The following is a 16,774-nucleotide window of genomic DNA, read 5'->3' as shown; positions in this document are numbered from 1 at the left end:
GAGATGCCTCAAAGTGAAAAAATTATGAAGGTTGTAGAAGGTGATGCAAGCATATACATTTGAAGTCTACAGGTGCGATTTGATCCCAAATTCCTGTGCAATGACGATATCTTTTTTTCCTCATAGCAACAAGAGGTTTTATTATTACATAAAGTGAGAAAAAAGAAGAAGATAAAAATATAAAATATATAACAAAAATAGCCTCTAAATTTGATAAATATATATTTTATAGCTTTCTTTTCTGCTGGCCTAGCTTTATGGAACATCAATTTATGTGATTTAATGAGATTATTATGATAATAAAAACTTATATCATATAATTACAATTGATATTACTCAAATAATTGATAGTACTCTCAACTCAAACTTGTATTTTCTCATTTAGGTATGCCGAATTGGACCGAATAGATCTAAGTGGACCAATTGGACCAAATTATCCCGAATAGACTGAAGTGGATTGAATGGACCGAAGTGAATGGAATGGACCAAACTGGACCCAATTGGATGAAATAGACCAAAGTAGACTGAAAAGGACTGAATTGACTGAGGTAGACTGAATGGACCAAAATTCACCGAATAGACAGAATTGGACCAAATTCGACCGAAGTAGACTGAATAGGACCGAATAAGAACAAATGGACATATTAGGACTAAAGTGGGCGTAATGGACCGAATAGAAACAAATAGGACTGAAGAGGACCAAATCAGACCGAAAAGGACTGAAGTGGATAGAATAGGACCAACGTCAACTAAATAGAACCAAAGTGGACAGAATGGACCGAATAAGATCAATATGGACCGAATAGAATCAAAGTGAATAGAATGGACTGAAGAGGACGATGTGGACCGAATGGCTCTAATAGGACTAAAGTAGACGAAAGTGGACAGAATGGACTGAATAGGACCAATGTAGACCGAATATAATTGAAGTGTATAGAATAGAACCAATGTGGACTGAATGGACTAAATAGGACCAAAGTGGACTGAATAAACGAAAGTGGACTGAAGAGAACATAATGGACCGAATAAGACCAAAGTGGACCGAATAGAACTTTTGAATATTTATCATTTTTATTGCATTTTTATGGCTCATATTTCAAATTTTTTATTTCTATTTTGTTTGTATTTTTAAACTCAAAATTAAAAAGTTTAGCCCAAATATAATAGAATTTCATACTTTTCAACCCAAAAATTAAGATAAAAAATGAAATTTTGAGCTAAACTTGAAAAGATAACCTACAAAAAGAATCAATTTAAGACCAGTTAGTCCAAAATGGACTGAAGTGGACTGAAATTGACCAAGTGGACCAAATGGGACCGAAGTGAAATGACGTAGACCTAATTGGATTGAATGGAAATTATTTAATTTTTAGGAAGAACAAATTATCTTCAAAAAATTTTAGAGAACAAATTATACATTATATTATAATTATAATATAATTATTTATTCCTATATATCGTGGGGGTCTGTGACTAGTTATTATAAAGAATAATGAACGGAGTTGAAAAAAATGCGAGCACTTGTAAAATTATAGAAGCTTACATAATATAACTCTCTAACCTAATGCCCAATCACTATTGTAAGGGGTAAAATTTAAGGGAATAACGAAACTGCAACAAAGGCTTTGATTGGGACTGAACATTAATGGAGTCGTTGCAACTAGATAGTTATGCTGTTAAGAAAGAAAAACCTCAGACTGTCCCAGACATGGGACACATTGAGGGTTAGTTAGAGGGGCTCCGATGGTTAACTCAGTAAACCAGTGGTAAAACTAAAAATGGCAGAGTCTCAATGTATGAGATTGTGCATCTTATCCAACAAAATTAAGAGGTATTGATAGGTGTGTAAGGGGTCGGGTTTGGCGGGAAAGTCTTTCTCCCAAGACTCAAGGCATCTAGTTGTACTCTCAATTTGATCGAGGGTACGTGTGTCATGAAAATAATTTCTAGTTAGTAGGCGGATGAGAACTTGCTCAATTATATTAAATGTGATGGTCTGTTGTGGGCACAATAAATGCTAATGTGAAGTAAGCAAGTAGGCGTTGCTTTTGAGTTAGAATTATGGTTAAATGATTAAATTTACTATTTTTTAATATCTTAAACTTTTGAGACAATTAATAATTTAATATAGAATAGAAGACCTTGAGTTTGATCTATGTCTTTGCTTTACATTTCATTTAAAATGTTAAAAATTTCACATATTGGGTCTCTCTTGTCAAGAAAGACTTTTAAGTCTACACGTGAGAGGCAGTATATTAGAATTATGGTTTAATAATTACATTCATTATTTTCTAGAGATTCACAGGTTGGTGACTAGGTCAACCAAGATGATTGGATAGCTTGGTCTTCGTTCTGAGACCTGATTGTTTCTTGAGCGATCCCCACAATAATCTCACAAGTTTCCTAACACACTTTTGGACTCGGACAAAACAATCTCTCATTTCCACTTTGCTATATATAGTGTGCTCATGCCACACTTGTCCGAAGTTGATTGTGTCAGCTGACTTGAGACTTGAGAGCTTCATGCTTCTTCTAGGTGATGTCCTCATGCTGGCAATGATTCATGCAAATAAACATGTGATGGAAGCTTCTTCACTCGACTTCATAGTTCAAACAGTACTAAATTATTAAGTTATCAAACTTTTTTTTTCTTAAAATTTAAATATATATATATTTTTATTTATAATTGATGACATATACTATTGTGATAAGAGAATATCACATTCATTTGGTACATTATTGATATTAATTTTATTATGCACTAATTATAACAAGCCATGTCAATTGTTGTGAAAAATGGTACTGACTTCATGATGCTGAGTTGAAACTTTTGGAGATTTGGTACTGATTTGATCAACAGCCTAAAATCTTTAATAACCATGGTTAGTGAAATCACCTTATACACGGTACTGTCGCTGTTACATTATGTTGTTGGCAATAGGGTTTGCAGGAGCAAAAGTCCTTTACTTTCTGCTAATGCTAATGCTGTTTTCCGGATTGTACAGGGACAGTGCAGCAGTATTGGTGAGTACTGGACTTAGAACTTATTAAGAGTAACAACAGATTGCAATGGCATCAATTTTGAAGCTGTTAAGATTGGCAAGCTATTCTGTTTGTGGAAGGAAATACAAGAAAAAGAGGAGCATGAAAAGGTGCTGCTTTTAAATGCAAACACAGGACCGGTACAAATTAGTGTCATCACGTGTACAAAGGCCTGAGGTGTTCTTCATGATAACCTAAAGATACCGGCAATGTTGTCTTCAAAAAGTAGTAGTTAAAACAAGAAGAAGAGAAGAAAATGATGGAATATTTCAACTAGAAGTAGTGAATCAAGTGCAATGTGCGAAGGGCCTTTTGACATTATAGGGTTAGCGCTTTATATAGCAACCTGATGATCACATTCACAGGCACAGCCTGTTGATTGCTCGATTTCAAACCTTAATAATCTCAGCCCATTTTGCAGCGTTACAAAAGGACAAGGAGCTCACTCACACTCTAGACTTTGCTTAGTTGAAGTCACATAAAGGAGTTAACAAATGGTCAGTACAAGTAGGATTTCAAAGAAGCAGTCGTAAACATTAAACATATTTACATCAAATTAAATATATTGGTTCTGTGATTTGGTCTTCTTCTCTATTGGACATATGAGCAGCATGTGATAGTGTACAAAATCGGTGTCATCACGAGTTAATGGCATCTTATACTTCTTTGGTAAGATAGGCTCGATCAGCATCATCGTAGCTTTTATAATGTTGTTGAATCGGTTCATGTCATGACTTCTTCTTCATGTCTCAATTGCAATTCCTCAAAACCTTTTACGTTGAAATATGCTTTGCCAAGAAAAGAAGTAACCAACTGTTCTGCTTAAAATCAATTATTATTATAGAAGAAAATAAATTTCACCTCCCCACCACACATTCATGGAAGAAAAATTAAACCTATTTCAAATATGCTCTCATTAATTTTACATTCATTACACATCATCCGGCTCTTTAACTCAGTTTGGGACTGATGATCATGTGGTGCATAAATCATAATATCTACTGTGGGGTCAGAATTTGTGGCTCAAGCCCAAAACAATAAATTTGTAGAGTGTGGATGATAGAGTTAGGTTGATTATGGAATTAACAACGGTTGATTACAATCTCTAAGTATAAACCAGCGTAAAGATATACGTAAAGACAAAATGAATTGAAGTCCGAAGAGGTTTATGATAAATTGGATAGTGATTACAGTTTTTAGAGCTATAGTTTAGCATTTCCTTTTCTCCCCCCTTTTTATTAGGAGCCCTTCTCCTTTATATAGCATCCTTCCCCATCATCCCTATCGTCCACTTGTTCTTCATCTGTGTGCTTACTTGAGTATATGTCATGTCATGTATTTTCTTTAGCTTTTTGTGAGTGGCGGTAACTGAGGTTACACTGTTCAGGGGTCTTCTCCACATAAATGCAGCTAGAAAAGTTGCTGCAGTGCATTTAATATGGTGGTAGCAGTTTTTCCTTTAGATATTTCTTCGTTCTTATCGTCTCCAAACATATCCAGAACTTATCTTTATCATTGGAGTTGCTAAGAAGATCATTCGGATCTTCCACACGTTTGATTGATCAAGACTATTCGTATCTGAGGAGTAAGACCTCTTCGGACCAATGGTGACCTCTTCGGATTGTACTCCTTATTCATTTCCAGGTATTTTTCTTCCAGATGGACTCCATCTCAACAGGTTCATTCTCTTCGGACACTCAGTAATCCTCAAATAGGGCCCTAGGCCCACTACGTAAGGTTGGACTTCCCCCCCCCCCCCCCCCCCCCCCCCCCATAATTAGACGCTCTTTAAAAAGGCTGAAAGCTTCACATGGAGTTATATTACAAGCATTACACAGAATCATTGAAAAGCATCTCATGGAGTTTAGTAGTTTAAACAAATGCAAAGTGAAAGGCATCTTAAAAATCAACAAGGAATTATGTACGAGTCTGAAGAGGTGTTGTAAAATTTGGAAGCATTTTATGAGATGTTAATGTTATTAAATGTGAACTACATATATCAGCATATGCTGTTAGGAATAATCAGGGGCAGGTCCATGTTGAAGGACCACTTTGACTTGGAAAAAAAAATTATATATAAATTTAAAAAATTTTATGATTTGTCTTCTCTTTTAAATAAAATTGTGACTATCATAAATTTTTAGGCTCAATAAAATTAAACTTTTGTCCCCTTAACAATATATTAGGTTCCTTTTTAAAAAAAAAACCAAGAAAATTTTTATTGAACTAAAATTTGAAAGAGATATTAACTTGCAGCACTGATAATGAGACTATTATATAATGATTTCAAAATATAAAAATTATTAAACTTTATAGATTTGTATGTGTTTTTATTATTTTATTCTTGTTAATATATGAAGTTATCTTTCTATTAAATTTTATATCATTCAAATTTCTTAATGACTACCCTGAAAGAATTTCTTGGAGCCACCACTGAGGATAATGCCATATGGAACTAACAAATTTAACTAACATCAAGTAGCTGAGAAATATTTTGACTTGATCAGATTTTTTTTAGTGTTCATAAAAAAAAAGTTTATTCCTTATCATAGAAATAATGTTATATTTTTGTTCACCATGACATAAGAGTAAGGCCATTTACTTGAAGTTAACAAAACCAAGCCTTAGTCTTAAAATATTGGGATCCACTATATATTTTTAACAAACTAGTCATGATTAGTAACATGTATTTTTTTTTATGCCATTCTAATATTCTATTATATTTGAAGTTATATTCTTTCTGTTATTTTCTTAATTGACGTATATAATATTTTTGGGATCTGCTATATATTTTTAACAAACTAGTCATGATTAGTAACATGTATTTTTGTTTTATGCCATTCTAATATTCTATTATATTTGAAGTTATATTCTTTCTGTTACTTTCTTAATTGACGTACATAGTTGACGTATATAATATTTTTGGTCTTTCTCTATTTTTTTTTTTTTTGGTTATCTTAACTTGATTCAACTCAGTTTTCTCATCGGTGCATTAATTACTCACCTCTAAGCATGATCAACCTATCTTGAATGACTTTTCCTCTTATTTTCATTAATAGAGGTAACCCTTATCTTTAAGCAAGTTTTTTCATTTAAAATGCTTTTTTTTTTTGGGGTGTATTTTCACTTATTCTTAACATTTTCATATTAGCTACACTCATATTATAAATATGTTACTTCATAGCAACCAAACATTCGTTACCATCGAGCATAACTGGTTCTATACAGTAGTCTTATGAAATTTTCCATTTAACGTAATAGGTTTTATGACCATACAATACTCTTTATGCACTTCTCCACTTCATTCATCATGTTCCTATCCTATAATTCACAACCCCTTCATCCCATATGTAGGAAAAATACTTTTAGAAGAACATGAGTAAAGTTTTTATTTATTTTATTTATTTATTTATAATATTTTTTTTTTACATTTAATGTGATTTAGTAATTCTTTTTAAGGTTGAAAGATACTTGTGTGTGTAAGTTGATAGTTTGTCTAATGTTTATGAGGGGTTAGGCTTGTGAGAGTAAAGTGTTTGTTTTGGACGTGATGGAATTTGGTTTAGTTTGCACTTTTGAGGGTTTTAGAGTGTGTTTAGGGTATGCTAAAATATAATTGTTGATGATAGTGGCACAATGCTTTGTGTTATTGCTTGTTATAGCTTCCTCATCCTAAAGTCTAAATTCCAAGAAAATTTGTAGCTCATTATAACCTTTTGGAATGTCAATGTCTTAAATCTGCGGAGGAATAACAAACATGTGGACTATAAGTATTTTAGGCCATAAAAGCGTAGTGTATAGTGCACACACAAGCGTTACAATACATGGACCTCTCTAGCAAACCCTTAAAATGCCGTACTCAATGTGATGCACACATGCACGTCCACAAAGGGTGCACATGCGGGGTTTTGTTGACTTTGCAGTAATAATTATGGCATACTACCGCTAAATACTATTTCACAGCTATATATGTCCTAGACTACAGTTGCTATTTCTAGACCAAATCCCTATGAGAATTATGTTTTATATCCAATGGCAACAAAATGTTGTTTCTAAATTTATCGATGACAGTACTGCAAAATGCTTTTGTTAATTATTAACATAATTAATAATAAATGTATAATAAAATTTGGGATAAATTACAAATTATACCTTTAAAGTTTGGGGATATTTAAATTTTATAATTTAAAATTTTAGAATTTGAAATTTACCCTCTAAAGTTTGTGGTGTTTGAATATTATACCATGATATTTCAAAATTGAATTTTATCTTGTAAAATTTAAGAGTGTATGGATTTTACACTTCAAAATTTTGAAACTTTAGAGTGTAAAATCTAAACACTTCAAAAATTTAGGGGTATAATTCAAATTCTGAAACATTAAGGTATAAAGTCTAAACACTTGCAAATTTCAGGAGATAAAATCCAAACACCCTCAAACTTTAGAGGTGTAATTTGCAATTTATCTTAAAATTTGTATCAGTAATAAATCTAAATGAAAATAATATTACTTCAATCACAATATGCCATATAAAATAATATCATATCTCTAATATTACTTTATATTCTTTTATAGAGAGAATAGTACTGTATATATCTCCAATGATTAAAATCCAATTGATTATCCAAATTAAGGTTCATAAGTATAAGCAGTGAAAATGGAATTTAAGAATGAAGTATTGGGCCTAGAGATACTATCTCATAGGACTGAACCCTCAAAAGAAGTCTGATTTACATGCATTTCACCTTTATCTAGCTAAGAAACACCAAGAAGTAAGACCAATTTTCTTTTTGGGGGGTTAGTTAGTCCCCTCACCAACCAGAGAAGCAAAATGGGACAATCTTCCTGCCTCCATTTTTGTACGTTGGCTTGGGCTATATGGGTCTAACCCCACTTCTTTGCAATATTCGATCTCTATCCAGATACCTTTATCTACGCATACTAATTAAAGCCCAAAACTTTTGAGGCTAGTAATGGATTTGAAGTCACCGAATGAACTAAACTAGCATTTAGGAATTGATCCATTTTTCTGCAGTACTATATATTATTATGAAAAGTTTTTTCAGAACCATTCAATTTGTATTAGCCCGGCACCAGCATGTACAGCTCTTCTAGTTAGAACATAGTTGAAACACAACACAAGGGGCTATATAACAAGAACTTGAGATGCTAAAAACAAATTTAACTAGAAGGATCAAGTTGTATTCTCATTTAATCTGAAACCCTAGTAGAGCCACAAATCATATTGATCAATATAGGTCAAATATGAAAGCTAGCTAATTAGTTAAGAACATTGAGACTTAATTAGATATATATATAAATCACTAGAATTAACATAGAGTATTTAATACATATCTATGTATAATGATCAGTTCATTTGATTACTTGAAGGGATTTGTGTACTCTCGGTTTGCCTCTGGAATTGGATTCCATTCCCACAGTCTGTCGGAGAAGGCAGTTGGAAGCATATTGGGTAGTGTATTGAGGGACAGAGGTTGTGAAGACTGTGGTAGCAAGCTAGGGAGTTGGTATGGATGATGGTGAACATTGTAGTAGTGCTGTTGTTGCTGACCGATCATACTTGAAGCTTGTTGGTAATGTACTAGTTTATGGAGATCATCCACCGCATTAATAGATGATGAGCCAGCTGTAGTGAAGAAGGTGGTGCAAGTGGGGACTAAAGAATTACAAGCTTGCTTTGAGTGATTCATGAGCATTCCTTCCTCTTCCATTGGAGCTGGTAGCCCCAGCTGGGTGGGGCTAATTGGAGCTGATCGGTATGCATTATTATTGTGCTTGGAAAGCCCAAGAGCTGTTGTGACATCATCTGAATTGTTAGTACTACTGCTTATTCCATCTGCTTCTTTCAACTTCTCCTCCTCAATTTGCTGTGATTGTAGTACTCCTCCAAAAGCTTGGAAGTTGTCCAATATGGAACTCTGAACTAAGTCATGCTGCTTTCTACTTGACTGAGCCACTCTAGATGAGGATGCCCTCGATGGAAGAGAGCGAGGGAGAGACGGGTGGTCTTCCACTCCTGCTCTCTTGTACACACGGCACAATGATATTTCTGCCTGAAAAGAAAGTGGAAGGAAGGAAGGAAGGAAAGAAGTAGGAGTTGGTGATGAATCATGCAATTTCAGTAAAAATAAGTGACTACTTGATTCTGTTGTATTCAATTCATGATATGTTCCCTAATTATGCGTCACTGAATTTAGAGTTCATGCATGCTTCTATTAATTTCAATGATGAAAGATTAAACAAACCCAATTAAATGATAAAAGATTTGAATACTCAGATTGTTAGTAGCTTTCCTGGAAATTTTCTTATCTTTATCCTTTTGATTTTCTTACACACACGCACACACCTTGCAGTTTTAGTATTGGTAGTATTATATTGCGTGTTGTATAAGATCCATGTCTTGGAAGTGAACCTTTGAACATCTCAAACTTTGCAAGAAATTTCTTGAAAAGAAGAGATTGTGTTCTATATCAAGATCAATTAATTAAAGATCTATGAATAAGGGTTAGTGAAAAGAAAATAGTTATAAGATTGGACTTTTAGGCTCTATAATTCTGTTCTGATTATAAGGGTTTATGATATTGATGTAGCATAATCAAAATAGTAGCAAATAATACTGAGAGAGAGAGAGAGAGAGAGAGAGTATGATGACTGTCCATCAACAACTGAGAGTCTCATGCTTATTATCGCTTACTAGTTTCCCTAGAGTTTTTCTTTGAAGATTGATGATGCATAGTAACTAGATTCATATATATATATATATATATAGACTCATATATAACATACCTTTTGGTATCGTTCAGTTTCATGTTGAGGCAAGCGATACTCGTTCATGATCCAGCTGGTTCGGATGCCCTTAGGAGCTTTCCCAGAATAGAAAACTAGGGTTTTCTTCAACCCAATTGACCTGAAGTTCTCACTTCGAATCATTCGGTCAGCTCCAGTTGCCTTCCAATACCCAGAAGTTGTAACACGATTAGGCCTATCCCCGTTTCGATACTTGCGGTCTCTAGGCACATAGAAGTACCATTCCTTCTCTCCAATGGCCGCCAAGGCTAACCGACACAAACATATATATATACACACAGTAAGTATATGTATATATATATATATATATATGTCTATAGCTATCTAGATAACATATATATGAACATACATATCTATATATAAACAGAAAAAGTGAGATAATAGATATCTATATATATAAAAAAAATTGCACATGCTAATAATATATATACACAGGATGCCTGAAAAGGGGGGCAAGTATATATATTGGTAATTACCAGGAAGCTCCCAGGGGTCATAGCGATAAAGATCCAGAAAAGTAATGAGTTCAACGTTAAAGCGCTTGCCCTCTACCTTACGGCGAAGGTAGAACTCAACAAGTTCTTCTTCAGTGGGGTGGAAACGAAATCCGGGCATAACCATATCATGCTCATGATCATCATCATCATCATCAGCGGCCTTGTTGTTGTTGATGTTGTTTTCGTCGTTGCTCATGTTTGAAGTTGTTGCAGCAATTGCCATAAACTAAAAGAAGTTAATAATGAAGCCCTTTTTGGGTTTTGGCTTTGGCAAACAAGCTCTGTCTTCCCCACTTTTTATATATGCCCTGAGTAATCAGTAGTACGAATATTGACGGGAGCAAGTGGTAGGCAGGATAAGAGATGGTTAAAATGTCGTACCAAGAAAAAAAAAAAGATAAAAAAAAGAAGAAGAAAATTCTCTCTCTCTCTCTCTCTCTCACAAATTGCATAGTGAAGGAAGAAAGAAGAGAGAAGAAAATTGGAGATAGGGAGTTAATAGAAAGATCTACATAGCTTTCAGGCCCTACATGTGTTTTAAGAGGAGAAAATGACATCTCAAAGTAGGACAGGGTGGCCACAGCCCCCTTAGCGGTGCCTTTGGACCTTTCTTCCATCATTACAATTCAAACTTTATAAATTATAAATTCAATAACTCTACCAATACATCATTTCTCTCTCTCTCTCTCTCTCTTTATTTTTTTTATTTTTAAATTGTTGTAGTATGTTGTTGTTACTACTAAAATGGTGTCAAGAGTAAACACATACGAAAATGATGTAATCACAACTTATTATATATTATAACTACGTTAGAAAAAATGATTATGAAAATTGTTTTGTGCTAGCTTTATAAACTATACCCCACTCACCAAATTATGACACATGAATTGCTATTGGTCACCTAGCTAAATGACTATACATTACATTGATACTCTTTACGTATTCTTCAAGTGCAGCGTCATAAAGAGCCTGCAAATTTGCAATATTTTAAGTTAGTTTCTTTTATAATCCTCCCTGGATGGATTGGTGAAAAACCCATACTTTAAACTTAATTTTTTTTACCTGAAACTTGAAAAAAAAAATAGTTTTCCAGAGTAATTAAAATTTTCTACAAGGAAATATTTTTCTTTTTCTAAAAAATTATTTTTAAATGTTCCATAATATTTTTGAAAATCATTCTAAAAACATTAATATTTTGATTATATAAACATATGAAATCATTAGTAATTCATGTAAATATGAACACAGTAATTATGGTGAAGGCGGTGATGGCCGTGACAATGTCAATAATTGGGGGTAATGATCTTAATTAAGGCAGTGGAAGTGAAGGTGATAGCGGGCAACGACAATGACAATATTTGTCTATAAATTTTTTTCTATATCTCAAAAGTAAAATTCAATTTCCATCAATTTTAAGTTATTTTTCATTGATCAAGATTTTTTATTATACAAAACATTGAAAGATACAGAAAAGTTTTTTTTAAAAAAAGCTTTTTAATGAAACAAACAAATGTAATATGGCTTTTCTATTTTTTTTTTTTTAATTGAGATAGACAAATGTATTATGACTTATGTGTTGATTAAGGCAGTTTCTAACTAGGGGTGTATTTTCACTTATTCTTAACATTTTCATATTAGCTACACTCATATTATAAATATGTTACTTCATAGCAACCAAACATTCGTTACCATCGAGCATAACTGGTTCTATACAGTAGTCTTATGAAATTTTCCATTTAACGTAATAGGTTTTATGACCATACAATACTCTTTATGCACTTCTCCACTTCATTCATCATGTTCCTATCCTATAATTCACAACCCCTTCATCCCATATGTAGGAAAAATACTTTTAGAAGAACATGAGTAAAGTTTTTATTTATTTTATTTATTTATTTATAATATTTTTTTTTACATTTAATGTGATTTAGTAATTCTTTTTAAGGTTGAAAGATACTTGTGTGTGTAAGTTGATAGTTTGTCTAATGTTTATGAGGGGTTAGGCTTGTGAGAGTAAAGTGTTTGTTTTGGACGTGATGGAATTTGGTTTAGTTTGCACTTTTGAGGGTTTTAGAGTGTGTTTAGGGTATGCTTATAATTGTTGATGATAGTGGCACAATGCTTTGTGTTATTGCTTGTTATAGCTTCCTCATCCTAAAGTCTAAATTCCAAGAAAATTTGTAGCTCATTATAACCTTTTGGAATGTCAATGTCTTAAATCTGCGGAGGAATAACAAACATGTGGACTATAAGTATTTTAGGCCATAAAAGCGTAGTGTATAGTGCACACACAAGCGTTACAATACATGGACCTCTCTAGCAAACCCTTAAAATGCCGTACTCAATGTGATGCACACATGCACGTCCACAAAGGGTGCACATGCGGGGTTTTGTTGACTTTGCAGTAATAATTATGGCATACTACCGCTAAATACTATTTCACAGCTATATATGTCCTAGACTACAGTTGCTATTTCTAGACCAAATCCCTATGAGAATTATGTTTTATATCCAATGGCAACAAAATGTTGTTTCTAAATTTATCGATGACAGTACTGCAAAATGCTTTTGTTAATTATTAACATAATTAATAATAAATGTATAATAAAATTTGGGATAAATTACAAATTATACCTTTAAAGTTTGGGGATATTTAAATTTTATAATTTAAAATTTTAGAATTTGAAATTTACCCTCTAAAGTTTGTGGTGTTTGAATATTATACCATGATATTTCAAAATTGAATTTTATCTTGTAAAATTTAAGAGTGTATGGATTTTACACCTCAAAATTTTGAAACTTTAGAGTGTAAAATCTAAACACTTCAAAAATTTAGGGGTATAATTCAAATTCTGAAACATTAAGGTATAAAGTCTAAACACTTGCAAATTTCAGGAGATAAAATCCAAACACCCTCAAACTTTAGAGGTGTAATTTGCAATTTATCTTAAAATTTGTATCAGTAATAAATCTAAATGAAAATAATATTACTTCAATCACAATATGCCATATAAAATAATATCATATCTCTAATATTACTTTATATTCTTTTATAGAGAGAATAGTTCTGTATATATCTCCAATGATTAAAATCCAATTGATTATCCAAATTAAGGTTCATAAGTATAAGCAGTGAAAATGGAATTTAAGAATGAAGTATTGGGCCTAGAGATACTATCTCATAGGACTGAACCCTCAAAAGAAGTCTGATTTACATGCATTTCACCTTTATCTAGCTAAGAAACACCAAGAAGTAAGACCAATTTTCTTTTTGGGGGGTTAGTTAGTCCCCTCACCAACCAGAGAAGCAAAATGGGACAATCTTCCTGCCTCCATTTTTGTACGTTGGCTTGGGCTATATGGGTCTAACCCCACTTCTTTGCAATATTCGATCTCTATCCAGATACCTTTATCTACGCATACTAATTAAAGCCCAAAACTTTTGAGGCTAGTAATGGATTTGAAGTCACCGAATGAACTAAACTAGCATTTAGGAATTGATCCATTTTTCTGCAGTACTATATATTATTGTGAAAAGTTTTTTCAGAACCATTCAATTTGTATTAGCCCGGCACCAGCATGTACAGCTCTTCTAGTTAGAACATAGTTGAAACACAACACAAGGGGCTATATAACAAGAACTTGAGATGCTAAAAACAAATTTAACTAGAAGGATCAAGTTGTATTCTCATTTAATCTGAAACCCTAGTAGAGCCACAAATCATATTGATCAATATAGGTCAAATATGAAAGCTAGCTAATTAGTTAAGAACATTGAGACTTAATTAGATATATATATAAATCACTAGAATTAACATAGAGTATTTAATACATATCTATGTATAATGATCAGTTCATTTGATTACTTGAAGGGATTTGTGTACTCTCGGTTTGCCTCTGGAATTGGATTCCATTCCCACAGTCTGTCGGAGAAGGCAGTTGGAAGCATATTGGGTAGTGTATTGAGGGACAGAGGTTGTGAAGACTGTGGTAGCAAGCTAGGGAGTTGGTATGGATGATGGTGAACATTGTAGTAGTGCTGTTGTTGCTGACCGATCATACTTGAAGCTTGTTGGTAATGTACTAGTTTATGGAGATCATCCACCGCATTAATAGATGATGAGCCAGCTGTAGTGAAGAAGGTGGTGCAAGTGGGGACTAAAGAATTACAAGCTTGCTTTGAGTGATTCATGAGCATTCCTTCCTCTTCCATTGGAGCTGGTAGCCCCAGCTGGGTGGGGCTAATTGGAGCTGATCGGTATGCATTATTATTGTGCTTGGAAAGCCCAAGAGCTGTTGTGACATCATCTGAATTGTTAGTACTACTGCTTATTCCATCTGCTTCTTTCAACTTCTCCTCCTCAATTTGCTGTGATTGTAGTACTCCTCCAAAAGCTTGGAAGTTGTCCAATATGGAACTCTGAACTAAGTCATGCTGCTTTCTACTTGACTGAGCCACTCTAGATGAGGATGCCCTCGATGGAAGAGAGCGAGGGAGAGACGGGTGGTCTTCCACTCCTGCTCTCTTGTACACACGGCACAATGATATTTCTGCCTGAAAAGAAAGTGGAAGGAAGGAAGGAAGGAAAGAAGTAGGAGTTGGTGATGAATCATGCAATTTCAGTAAAAATAAGTGACTACTTGATTCTGTTGTATTCAATTCATGATATGTTCCCTAATTATGCGTCACTGAATTTAGAGTTCATGCATGCTTCTATTAATTTCAATGATGAAAGATTAAACAAACCCAATTAAATGATAAAAGATTTGAATACTCAGATTGTTAGTAGCTTTCCTGGAAATTTTCTTATCTTTATCCTTTTGATTTTCTTACACACACGCACACACCTTGCAGTTTTAGTATTGGTAGTATTATATTGCGTGTTGTATAAGATCCATGTCTTGGAAGTGAACCTTTGAACATCTCAAACTTTGCAAGAAATTTCTTGAAAAGAAGAGATTGTGTTCTATATCAAGATCAATTAATTAAAGATCTATGAATAAGGGTTAGTGAAAAGAAAATAGTTATAAGATTGGACTTTTAGGCTCTATAATTCTGTTCTGATTATAAGGGTTTATGATATTGATGTAGCATAATCAAAATAGTAGCAAATAATACTGAGAGAGAGAGAGAGAGAGAGAGAGTATGATGACTGTCCATCAACAACTGAGAGTCTCATGCTTATTATCGCTTACTAGTTTCCCTAGAGTTTTTCTTTGAAGATTGATGATGCATAGTAACTAGATTCATATATATATATATATATATAGACTCATATATAACACACCTTTTGGTATCGTTCAGTTTCATGTTGAGGCAAGCGATACTCGTTCATGATCCAGCTGGTTCGGATGCCCTTAGGAGCTTTCCCAGAATAGAAAACTAGGGTTTTCTTCAACCCAATTGACCTGAAGTTCTCACTTCGAATCATTCGGTCAGCTCCAGTTGCCTTCCAATACCCAGAAGTTGTAACACGATTAGGCCTATCCCCGTTTCGATACTTGCGGTCTCTAGGCACATAGAAGTACCATTCCTTCTCTCCAATGGCCGCCAAGGCTAACCGACACAAACATATATATATACACACAGTAAGTATATGTATATATATATATATATATATGTCTATAGCTATCTAGATAACATATATATGAACATACATATCTATATATAAACAGAAAAAGTGAGATAATAGATATCTATATATATAAAAAAAATTGCACATGCTAATAATATATATACACAGGATGCCTGAAAAGGGGGGCAAGTATATATATTGGTAATTACCAGGAAGCTCCCAGGGGTCATAGCGATAAAGATCCAGAAAAGTAATGAGTTCAACGTTAAAGCGCTTGCCCTCTACCTTACGGCGAAGGTAGAACTCAACAAGTTCTTCTTCAGTGGGGTGGAAACGAAATCCGGGCATAACCATATCATGCTCATGATCATCATCATCATCATCAGCGGCCTTGTTGTTGTTGATGTTGTTTTCGTCGTTGCTCATGTTTGAAGTTGTTGCAGCAATTGCCATAAACTAAAAGAAGTTAATAATGAAGCCCTTTTTGGGTTTTGGCTTTGGCAAACAAGCTCTGTCTTCCCCACTTTTTATATATGCCCTGAGTAATCAGTAGTACGAATATTGACGGGAGCAAGTGGTAGGCAGGATAAGAGATGGTTAAAATGTCGTACCAAGAAAAAAAAAAAGATAAAAAAAAGAAGAAGAAAATTCTCTCTCTCTCTCTCTCTCTCACAAATTGCATAGTGAAGGAAGAAAGAAGAGAGAAGAAAATTGGAGATAGGGAGTTAATAGAAAGATCTACATAGCTTTCAGGCCCTACATGTGTTTTAAGAGGAGAAAATGACATCTCAAAGTAGGACAGGGTGGCCACAGCCCCCTTAGCGGTGCCTTT

General features: G+C 33.7%; 2 protein-coding genes across 2 annotated transcripts; both read right to left on the bottom strand.

The window, feature by feature from the left end:
• Positions 1 to 8,221: 8,221 nt before the first annotated feature.
• Positions 8,222 to 10,766, bottom strand: LOC112007079 (NAC domain-containing protein 35). The gene is made up of 3 exons (XM_024039389.2): positions 10,346 to 10,766; positions 9,849 to 10,117; positions 8,222 to 9,115 (listed from the first exon to the last, which is right to left on the bottom strand). The coding sequence occupies exons 1-3, from the start codon at positions 10,587 to 10,589 to the stop codon at positions 8,423 to 8,425; spliced, it is 1,206 nt and encodes a 401-aa protein (XP_023895157.1). The 5' UTR covers positions 10,590 to 10,766; the 3' UTR covers positions 8,222 to 8,422.
• A 3,261-nt stretch (positions 10,767 to 14,027) lies between these two features.
• On the bottom strand, positions 14,028 to 16,573 carry LOC136066679 (NAC domain-containing protein 35-like). Its single transcript, XM_065771397.1, has 3 exons — positions 16,152 to 16,573; positions 15,655 to 15,923; positions 14,028 to 14,921 (listed from the first exon to the last, which is right to left on the bottom strand). The coding sequence occupies exons 1-3, from the start codon at positions 16,393 to 16,395 to the stop codon at positions 14,229 to 14,231; spliced, it is 1,206 nt and encodes a 401-aa protein (XP_065627469.1). The 5' UTR covers positions 16,396 to 16,573; the 3' UTR covers positions 14,028 to 14,228.
• Between the last annotated feature and the right edge of the window lie 201 nt (positions 16,574 to 16,774).

Source organism: Quercus suber, unplaced genomic scaffold, assembly GCF_002906115.3.
Source record: "Quercus suber isolate HL8 unplaced genomic scaffold, Cork oak 2.0 scaffold_43, whole genome shotgun sequence".
Classification (NCBI taxonomy): domain Eukaryota; kingdom Viridiplantae; phylum Streptophyta; class Magnoliopsida; order Fagales; family Fagaceae; genus Quercus; species Quercus suber.
Note: the sequence above shows the minus strand (reverse complement) of the source record. Positions and strands in the feature narration are given on the sequence as shown.